The following is an 11,646-nucleotide window of genomic DNA, read 5'->3' as shown; positions in this document are numbered from 1 at the left end:
AATTCTTCGGTCCAGTCTTACACTGCTATTTGGCTTTAGAAAGATAAAGTAGAAGTTCTACCCCACTATGTCTTGCATCTATTTGTTAATTATAATTTAACCTAATGTGCCTGTTTCCCTGTTTGCTAAAAAAGCAGAGAAGGTCAAAAGACTGAATGAATGCCTTTTATTGTGACTATACAGTACAATGAGATTAAAAGCATCTCCTTCCCAGTGCATACACATGTAGAATATAAAAATACAGAGGTATTTTACAGATATAAACATGGAGAGGTATGTGCATGGGTCGGGCCTTTTAGCTCGAGAGACCAGGAAAGGGTTCCACGGGGTATACATAGGAATGGGGAAAAGACGATTACACACAAAGTATTATTGAATTACCGTCGTTATCCGATCAGTCATACAATGGTTGTTTTGTTAAAAATGCCACATCATTCAAGGTGCAACCATTTTCAAAGGTTTGCAGTGGCAATGGTTTGGGATTCATGCATGCTTAGGACCCCTGAGTGTATTGTTAAGGGATTACAGGATTTTGGCGACGGTATTTCAGAAGGACAGAGAGGCACTCCATCAAACAGACGTTTTTCTATCGTATGAAGAAACCTAGTCACATCCACAGCCACACACACTCACAAACGTGCAAACACAAACACACAAACACAAGCTTATGCACACTCAGAGCCACACTCACATAAACAGAGACACACAAACACACCCGGGCGTTTATGTTTTTTTCTGTGTGTGTTTGTGTGTGTGTGCGACTGCTGCGATTAGATAAGAAGGCTGTCTCCTTTCCAGATGTCTCCCCCGCTCTTCCAGAAAGTGCTGACACACCAAAGCCCTCCCAGACAGTCTGGAGAGGAAACGTCTGTGTCCCCCCCCTCTCCAGGGACATCTCTCCCGCTTCACGCCACACCGCCACACGCACAAAGGATAGAAAGAAATCGGAAAAAAGGAGAGATCGAAATTAAAGATCCCGACTCTTCTTCCTCGTGTAGATCTTGTCTATCTATCGGCGTCGGCCCGTTCCCGGTTCTAATTATTCGAGTTGGAACAAACTAATTGTAGTGTTGCTGTGAAATGTAAAAAACAATTAGGCCTAACGGGACTCATGCTTCCTTTGAGTGACACGCCCACGACGTGATTGACAGCGGAGGAGCGAATGGAACGTCAAACGGCGGTAAACAGACCGTAGGGAACGGCGGCAGGCTTGGGTTCACACGCATTGAGAACTCGGTGTGGAGCTTTCGACGATTCGAGATATCAGTTTGAAACGAGTTTTCTATTTGAATACTCAAATAGAAGAATACTTTTCGAATACATTATATTTGATCTTGCCATGTATTCTGGCCGATATTTGGATTGTGACATATCCAGGGCCGCTGCTGGCCGTTTCGGTTCCCTAAGCGAGCGGGGGGGGAGCCCCCTTTTTATGTATTAGGTAAAAACATCTAATTTGCCGAAATTGAGTGATAGGTTATACAATTAAGAACAAACAACGGTGGGCCTCTTCATAACTCATTTACATAATTTTTTAATTCAATAATGTATTTATTTATTTTTTACAAACCTTAATTTTTGGTGCCCCCTCAGGTACTTGGTGCCCTAAGCACTCTGCGTATAGGGAGCGGCGGGCCTGGACATATCATTACATTCAGTCATGCATCATTGAGAGAAGCAGCAGCATGGAGCCATCATTTGGACAATAGTTCAATACTACTGGCGAATGTTTCAACACCCGTTCGTAAACAATTTCAAAATGTCCTCAATGAATTCAAACAGCTGTTTGAGATTTGTATCCCGCTAGCTACACAACCCCTCAAAAGCAGGTCAACAACTCTTTGACCGACCTGAACTACAGTGTGGGTATCCCGCACATGGACTGAGTCAAGCAGGGATAAAAACAGGCTTTCGACATGTGTACATTGCAAGGCAACATTTATTTGCACACATCGGTGTGCCAGAAAAAAATCCGAACAAGGCCAAAGGAAAGCCGACGTTCTCTCAGGGCTGGATCCTGTCTCCTCTGGCTGCGATCAACGCTGTGGATTTCAAAACGACGGGCCAAGGGTTCACTGGGTTCAAGGGTTCATTGTTCGGCGGCGGGAGTCAGTCCTCGGCGGTATCCAAGCACCGTCGAGAACGTCTTTGACTTCCCCTCCCTTCTTTCTGTTCTTCTTCCTTCACGCGTTAAATTCCCCATGTCTGAATCTGACGTGCTGTTTTTTGTTTGCCATTATCTCTCGGCCAAACCCAACACGATAATGTCACTCGGGAACGCTCAGATGAACAGATTTGCTTGGCGCCGTCTGTTTTATTTTGTGTGTTTTTGTGAATTATTGTGTAGTTTCTTTATTTCTTTATTTATTTTATTGTGCTGAGGCAGGAGTGAATTGCAGAATAGGCGCCTGATTCAGAGCCATTGCAGCAGCCGGCGTCATAAAGGAATCGGATTTTCACATTCCGAGACAGGCCGAGCCTCGCAAATAGAGTTTGCAGAGCAAATTAGATTAGCAGTGATGGATATTTTGTAAGCTACTTCTCCATTTTTTAACGGTTCGCCTGAGATAGACAATGTGTGTGTGAGACTTTCTGTGTGCACGTGTGCTTATGTCCGTGCATGTTTGCGTGCGTTGTTATGTACCTATGTCTGTGAGACTTTCTGCGTGCATGTGTGCTTGCGAGTCTGTGTTTGTGTGTTGTTGTGTATCCATTTGTGTGAGACATTCGAGTGCGTGTGTGTGTGTGTGCGTGTGTTTGTGTAGTCGTGTATCTACGTGTGTGAGTGTGAATGTCTATAGATTTTCTTGATATGCGTGCCGCGTTTTCGAGAAAACCCGATCAGCAGTTATTGTTAACCAAAGTTTTCCGTTAACAAACCCCTCCCCCTTGGGGATTAACTTTCTCCCCCAGCTTCATCTTCCTCCGACTATACTCATTTTAATAATGCTAGGATCCGCCTCCTCCCCCTTCTTACCCAGCATGCACCTGCGCTGTCCTTCTCACGCCACGATGCGTTAAGCAGAGGATGCAGTTTGTGCTTCAAATTTGCTGATTTTCTCCAATGTGTGTGTGCAAACATACACACACACACTTGCATACGCACACACGCATTTAAGCACACACACACACGCACACACACACACACATGCACACACACACTTGCATACGCACACACGCATTTAAGCACACACACACACACACACACACACACACACACACACACACACACACACACACTTGCATTCAAACACACACGCACACATACACACACACACACACACACACACACACACACACACGTGGAGGTATTAGAGTCGCCGCAGATGGCTTCACCGCTGGCCGTTTTGAACGGACAGCGCGAACCCGTGACCTTATTTCCTGTTCCTTGTTGGTATTAGCATATTGTTTGTGTGTGTGTGTGTGTGTCTGTGTGTGTCTGATCAGCGTGTGTTGTGTTGCCTCTGTGTTGCAGCGTTGAAGAAAGGGCGTTTCTGGATCACGCCCGACCCCTACCACAACGATGACAACATCCAGATCGGACGCGAGGTCAAGATATCGTGTCAGGTACGGTGGAAGCAGCCCTGGGGATACGGTGACTCATCACTTACACACACACAAGCATACACACACAGACATACACACACAGACATACACACACAGACATACACACACATGCCTACACACACACTATACACACTCGCACGCCAATTCACACACACTTGCACAAACGCACGCATTCAAACACACACAAAAACACGTGCCCATGCACACACAGGTATTCAAGCACAAACACCCACACACACTCTCTTAATACCCTTCATCAACAAATCATCACGTCTGTGACTCATGCAAGGTCTGACCGGCAATGACATAAAACAAATACCTCCTCATGACGAATCATTGCTAAAAAACAACAACATCTTATTCTACTCGTATCATCTTGTTTGCAATACACACACACGCACACCCATACGCAAACACACACACACACATGCACGCAAATACACACACACACATACACACACACACACACACACAATCGCACACACGTGCATAACGTGAACACACACAAAATCACACGCACATGCATAACGCAAACACCCCCCCCCCCCCCATACGCACACACACATACACACACACATACACCCACACACACACACACACACACACACATACGCGCTTCCTCCCCCCACCCCCACCGCGCGCCCCCCAGGTGGAGGCCACGCCCCCGGAGGAGCTGATGTTCAGCTGGCTGAAGAACGGCCGCGCCCTGCGCAGCTCGGAGCGCATGGTCATCACGCAGACGGACCCCGACATCTCCCCCGGGACCACCAACCTGGACATCATCGACCTCAAGTTCACCGACTTCGGCACCTACACCTGCATGGCGGCACTGCGGGGCGGCGGCATCCCCGAGATCAGCATCGACGTCAACATCTCCTCCACTACTGGTGAGTCTCACAGACCCCGCCCCCCCTCCCCGCCCTGACGCCCCCCCCCCCCCCCCCCCCCTCTTCGAAACTTCGCCCCCTTCGCTACCCCCCGCACCCGCCGTCCCCTCGTGTCGCTGAAACACACACACACTCACCCGGAGACTCCCTTGGCTGAATATGTTTGATGTTTGCACACACACACACAGAAGTAATCAAATTCCTCTGCGGTGCTTTTTGTTTTTTCCTGTGTTGCACTTCCATGCATAATGTGGCCGTTTTACCACGGCCATACATATGAGCTCACCACAATGTGATCGGAATATTCCGGAGGCTTCAGTTTCTGGTGGTCTCTTCAATATCGGAGGCCACTGAGGAACTGAAGTACTTCCACCACCGCCACTACGGGTTGTCATGACGCCCCGCCTCCGACGAAAGCATGATTTGAAATTCGAAAAAAACATCTCAACTCCAGCCTTGGGAGTTGAAGTGGCCCCTTCATTTGAGTGTTGTGGGTAAATATATCTGATGATATTACAACACGAGCTTATGGCCTCATGTTGAGTGGATCCCGTGAAGCGAAACCCTTAACTCATCTGTCAAAATAATCGGACACGTAACATCCATTCTGTGTATCCCCGTCCATCTAATATGGCCGCCGTCGTGACTAACATTTGCATATGAAACATTGGGCATGTGAATGGTCATCCTGCACTGGTGACAATAGCATCCAGTTGACAGTTGAGGGGGAGAAGTAGCGATAGCAGCTAGCGTTGGTGTGTTAGCCTTGGTCAGAACAGAACATAGCCTCTTTTTGCTTTTAATGTGGAAGTGTGGGCTGTTTTTGCTGTGGATTCATCAAGTTAAGAAATTGTACAGATATTTGTACTTGGGGTGATTACCTGGAGTAATATAAGTAATATTTTATACGAGAGGTAGAACTTTTAGTTGTTAGGAATATGAAATATGAATATTATATTTGGCTAATTATCAGAACCGAGAAAGGAATTAATTGAAATGCCATTGAAAAAGTTTTACTTTCGAACAACCGTTCGGTTGTATTAAATAAAAAATAATGGACAACCTTTTCCTCCATTGTGTAACTAGTTATGTAGAAAATGATTAGAGTGCTTCATTCACCTAGCCAAAACCAATAGCTATTCATGTTTTTAATCCATTCTGGTTGAAAATAATAGATTTCAGATGTTGTATCTCGTTGTATTCTATCACCTGGTCTCTTTGGGATTGGAATTTTTGAATTGAATGTTGAATGTAATTGTTGAGGTAAACTGTGTCGATGAGTGTTAGGCCAATCAATGAGCACTTAGTGTGCGATAATACTCTGCTGTCACTTTATATTAAGTCGAAACCCATCATTCCCAACAGGGAAGAGAACATTATTAAATCTAGACCACAAAATGGACAGCATCATTAACTCTTCTGTGTGCCGGTAAAGTCTTGAGTGTTGGTAATTGATGACAGTTATTTTTTTTGGAGGGGATAAATGATGGTGTTGATGACCCTTTGGTGATATTGAGTGATTTTGTTTGAATAATTAAAGAGCAGGTTTGAAGCAGGCATCTTGCTCAACCTGCTCTCATAAGAGGTCAATAAGGAGTGTGACATGATTCCTTATTGGCATTCATGCACTATATACTATGAAACTAAAAAATATGATCTTCAATACCTGGATTTCTATAAATAAATCTTGGTAACACTTTACAAATGTGTTGATGTTACAATATAACATACTAGATGTTTTTTACCATACATATATCACGTTTATTTTGGCAATGCATACCTCGATTGTTTGCACTCCTGCTCTATTTGCCCAGGCAGCGTGTCTCGCTCTTGGGTTGGGTCCTCAAACGGCTCGGTGAAAGCTGTATTTATTATTAGATAATCCCTTTTGATAATCCCTCTGTTAAAAAGCAGGGGGATCAATCGTGCCTGGCGGATTGTTTCCTCATTATCCCGTAAGTGGTGCAGCTTTCCTTTTAGAGGAGAGACTGGAGGTGGGGGCGAGAAACAAACACAAATGAGCCCCAAATAAGAAAAACGACATACACGCATTCAAATCTGACGAGGGAGGGAGGGGGATCTGAACCGAGTGAACCGTCAGATTCCTCCCATCTTCTACCGAGTAGACGGGCTTCAAAAGGATTACCCCAAGCTTCAAAAGATGAAGCGTCTTCTGTTTGTGATTGTAACAACGTTAAGAACAAATATAAGGAGAGAGTGCTGGTGAATTGTCCTTGTGATGCTCTCCCCTGTAACGTCTTCTCATCAGTCTTCCTGTTCTCCGGCCCGGTTGTCTCCGACCAAACACGTGTTCAGAAGCGCCTGTTACCTGCGAGAAGGCACCCGTTACAACATGGCCCGCGCCTGGCTTACCCTCTGACAGACCGATGCGCTGATTCAAAGTCCTGTACATCAGTGGCGAGGGGGTTTTGGCACGGCGACGCCAACGGGGTCCTGTGGATTTTTGGCTGGGCGCGTTCGCAGCCTGATTGGTTGGTGGTCGGTGGTGGGGTTAGACATAAGCCCTGCTTTTGTTCCTCTCCATGTTCTCCTGGCGGGACAAGGAGCAAGCAGCAATTAGAGGCCTTAATGGGAGCCTTCAGTGGGATAAGGGCGCAGGTCGTCCAGGGCTCCACGCTGGGACGTGGGGTAGGAGGCCCCGCGTCGCGGCCTCGTCTCCGTGTTGCACGCGTCCCTGGATCATCCTGATTCAGCCTCTGGGCACCGTGTGGTGCTTGGAATGGGGAATGTTTCGTGTTGTGTTCTGGGGGGGTTCAAACCTTTGATGAGCTCGGCTTCCCTGTAAAATCTGGCGATTATCGTGCCTTTTTCTTTGTTGTTTTACCGAACAGAGTTTGCCACGAGCAACACTCTGATGGCAGAATGCTTATTGGCTGAAGCATGCGTGTGTCTTCTTCAACACAACTCTAATGAGCAAAAACATAATCTCAGTGATAATCCGAACACGCTCGACGAGAGTGTGAATTAGTTTGATTATCTATTTGTTTGCGAAGAAGATTGATAAAGGATTGCGAGCCGAAATGCTGGTTCCATCTGAAACGCAACCTCGTTGGAAAAAAGCCTAGCATATCTTCTACCAGTGGTAATCAATGGTATTATGACAGCAGAGAAACACACTCATTTCCCTACTATGAGACCACGGCTCCTATCCACTAACCACTTTCCTATACAGCCGTCTAAAGTATGTAAATATGTGTGTTACGCGACACACAACAGTGTGCATGGACCCTTTTGTCATTCATGACACACATTATGGAGAAGTCGAGGTCTGAAATGGGGGAGATGCCCAGCTCCTTGCGAGTGGGTCTCATTCCTCATGGATTGCAGGAATATGTACAGTATGTGGGGAACCTCAGTAACCTGTGTCTTCCCAGGAGGCTGATAAATCCTTTTAGTGCTAATTCCTCCTCCATCTGCAAACCCACGTTCTCACTCTGACATACATACACTAATATGCACACACAGACACACTCGCACACACACACACACACACACACACACACACACACACACACACACACACACACACACACACACACACACACGCGCAAACTCCCTCTCTGCTTTGAAACAAAGCCGTTTTACAAATCCTCAGATTTACTGCTCATTCACACACGTCAATGCATTAAAGAAATTGATTAATTGCTCAGTTGATACAAAATTAAAGATGAAAACGCACTGCACGGAGCTGCTCCGATAAACATTGCGTACATCTTTATGTTTAAATTGAAATAATTGTTACTTTACATCTATTAACTGTTAATTAATAATTTGACACATTTACATAGCGCTTTTCAGGACACCAAGAACGCTTTTCATCTGGAGTTGATCTGTTTGGTTTCATTTGTGGTCATAAAAAAATGACCTGTGTTTTTAAAAACCTGTGTTTGATTGGCTGTGCTGATGGGCCTCATGTTCTATGAGCCTTATCAGAAGAATCATGGTGGATGGCCGTAATTATACTACACTACCAGGGTGGAGTGGGTACTCATGACCTACTGTAGGGTTAAGCATGGAGGGATAAAGTTATTACTGTGTTATTAATAATTAATCATTTCAAAGAGCCAAACAAGTAGGGGCAGCATGTTGCACCTTTTTGAAGCCTTGATCTACTTTAGTATTTGTGTAGTTTGTGCTTGTGTATGCTATGGCTACGGTTCACCTGCACATTTCACAGCAAATTAACTTGAAAAGAGATTCGTCAGTACGACTCTGTTCCAGCGCCCCATGAGCAGGATACCCTCGCGGCCGCTCCAAAGATGTACAAAGTGTTTAATGAGGACTGTTTCCCAGCCTGGGCTGGTAGAGGAGGCTGATTGCTATTATCTCCCTCTCTGCGTTCACTTAAACATCCTGAAGAGCTGTGTCCAGACTAGCAGGCTCCATGAAGAGGGAAAATGACGCATAATTGACTGCTCAGGTAGAAAGGATGTTCAGAGTAGTGCAATCTTCCGGACCGCATATATATCTATATCTATGTATATACAGTGTTTCCCCTAGGATGCAATTTTTTTTGTGTGCTCGCAAAGCGCACCCTGCCGGGAGGTTTCTATGTGTCTGCCGGCAACATACATACAGTACATTTGTGCACAGTAATGAGCAGAGGAAATATGGAGAGGTTGAACATATTGCAAGTATAATCTTTCAAACCATTATTTACATTTATTTAACAACAAATATATTATATCAACAACCACCCTATACAGTAAAATCACATAACACAAATACTACAACAATCGAAAAGGTCTGTGCCTCAAACCATTGGATCTTCCCACTCCATCCCCTCTCCCCATCACAAAGGATGTAGTAGGACCATAAAGAGGCCATGCCTCTATTGAACAAGTTTCGGGGCTCTAGAGTCAATAATGGCGACGCTACTGAAATTGTTGCAAAAAAAAATTTATGTTGACATTTTTGCCCAAAAGAAATTCCTTTAAATAAGTAGAGATATATATTTAGGCTACGTTTACACGATGGCGGTCTGAACAGAAGACGCAAAAGTGTGTATAATCTTCCTTCTTCTCTTATCCGTGCCGCAAAAAACAAAAAGATCCTTCTCTGTTCAGTAATACTATCTGTACATATCTTGTACATTTCGTGAAAAGACTCCTGTACGCTTGTTTGAGCTGCCAGAGCAGCTTGAAGGTCCGACGCATGGAAATAATCGGACATGTTTGTTTATTTCCTTGTACTAGCACATGTATGTGACGTAAACGCTTACGCGACGTGAGCAGATCTGAGCAGTGTTTTGCGTCTTGGCAGTGTAGACGGAAACGCTACGGCGGAGCGTATTAAACTTTTCCACTCTGGAGGGTGGTTTCAGATTTATGCGTTTTCATGCCCCAAAAACGCTGTCACCGTCTAAACGAAAGGCACTTCCGATAAAATATTTTGTCGTCTTTACCCGCAAGCGTCCTCGTGTAAACGGGGCCTTAAAGGCACCCAGTGCAACTTTCGAGGCTTAAAAATAAACATTCAATTTCTAGTCTTTTTTACACGTAGTAAGTTTCAATAACTCCATACCATTACATACCGACATTCAAGCAGCAAAGATGAGACGTTGTTGTGTGGTGAGAACTGATAGAAAATCGATAACAACAACAATGCCGCCATTTTCTTTATTTTTTGTAACCTACAATAAATAAAGCAGGCTTCCAGTCAATGGAAAAATGGCTTCTCCCCACCGGCGATTGTTGTTGTTTACGATTTTCTATCAGTTCTCACCACACAACGACGTCTCATCTTTGCTCCTTGAATGTCGATATGTAATGGTATGGAGTTATTGAAACTTACTACGTGTAAAAAAGACTAGAAATTGAATGTTTATTTTTCATTGAATGTTTACATAAAGTTGCACTGGGTGCCTTTAAAAACGTAAGGTTGCAGTAAGACCATAAAGAGCCCATGCATATGTAAAACGTTTTGGGGAGAGTCAATATTGGCAACGCTATCGAAATTGTTGCTAAAATAAAATATCCTTATAAATACGAAAAGATATATTTTTCAAAACTAAAGGTTGTAGTAGGACCATGAAGAGGCCATGCCTCGATGGAACAAGTTTTGGGGCTCGAGAATCAATAATGGCGACGCTATTAAAATTGTACCATTGTGGTCGTTTTCAGTTTTGTAAGGAGATAAGAAGGAGCTCCTCTCCGTTTACATACTTTACTCACTAGTGTGTGAATTGACCTGGATATGAAGCGCATATCCAGCGTCCGTAGCGCACGAATGATATATTATTTTGCGTAGCGCAAAATAATGTAACATTCGTGATTTAAAGAGATAAGCTGAAGCTCCCCTCTCCTCGGTCATACTTCTGCTATGTGCATATAGGGGAAACACTGATATATATATATTGACATTTCCTGCGTCGGATAGTCCAATAGGTGGACTTTTATGAGTCGCGGGACTCGGATGATGACTGGGTTTAGCTTCTCGTCGTATGCCGAGGTTTAAGGATTATTATTATTGTTGTTATTAGGAAGCGTGTGATATTTAAATCAAAGGCGTCTCGCTGAGCCCCCCCAGGTGAGAGGTGGGATTCACGGCGCGCAAAGTGTCGATCCGCCCGCGCCTGATCCGTGACATTTCACTCTGGGCGATGACCTGATTCTGAGGAGTTATCTCAACGAGGTAGGCTGCGATGCACTGGAACGCAAGCACACACACGCGAAACACCCACAAACACGCCTGTCGTGCACGCAGAACACACACACGCGCACGCAAGCACGAATGCAAAACACACTCACACACGCAAAGACAAAGCACACACACTCACACACGCACAAAGCAAACACGCAAATGAAAAACACACACACGCACGCACGCACGCAAAGACAAAACACACGCACACGCACAGACGCACACACACAGACACACGTAGGCAGACAAAAAACACACACACACACACACACAAACAAGAGCACGCAAAGACAAAAGAAACACACACACGCAACGACAAAACACATACTCACTCAAACACAAAACACACACACACAAATGCAAAACACACACCCGACATGATCCGACACAACACACACACGCACGTTTGCCGTCTCCCTCCGAAGAGCGTGACAAAGACGGGCTCTGATATCCATCGGGGCTCCGCCTCAGAACAACGTGTGGGCAGGGCCCCTCGGGCTCCGCTGGGGGCCGCTTTGCTCCGTCAGGC

The 11,646-nt window shown here is 45.1% G+C and overlaps 1 protein-coding gene across 1 annotated transcript in view; it reads left to right on the top strand.

Annotated features, from left to right (window-relative positions):
- Positions 1–265: 265 nt before the first annotated feature.
- LOC132450323 (MAM domain-containing glycosylphosphatidylinositol anchor protein 2-like) overlaps positions 266–11,646 on the top strand; it is a 19,880-nt gene continuing 8,499 nt past the window's right edge. The window contains exons 1-3 of the mRNA XM_060042403.1: positions 266–273; positions 3,402–3,567; positions 4,217–4,454. Of these exons, the coding sequence (XP_059898386.1) occupies positions 266–273; positions 3,402–3,567; positions 4,217–4,454 (412 nt within the window). The remainder of the gene's footprint in view (positions 274–3,401; positions 3,568–4,216; positions 4,455–11,646) is intronic.

The sequence above is a fragment of the Gadus macrocephalus genome, chromosome 21 (assembly GCF_031168955.1).
Source record: "Gadus macrocephalus chromosome 21, ASM3116895v1".
Classification (NCBI taxonomy): domain Eukaryota; kingdom Metazoa; phylum Chordata; class Actinopteri; order Gadiformes; family Gadidae; genus Gadus; species Gadus macrocephalus.
This window is presented reverse-complemented; position numbering and strand designations above follow the sequence as displayed.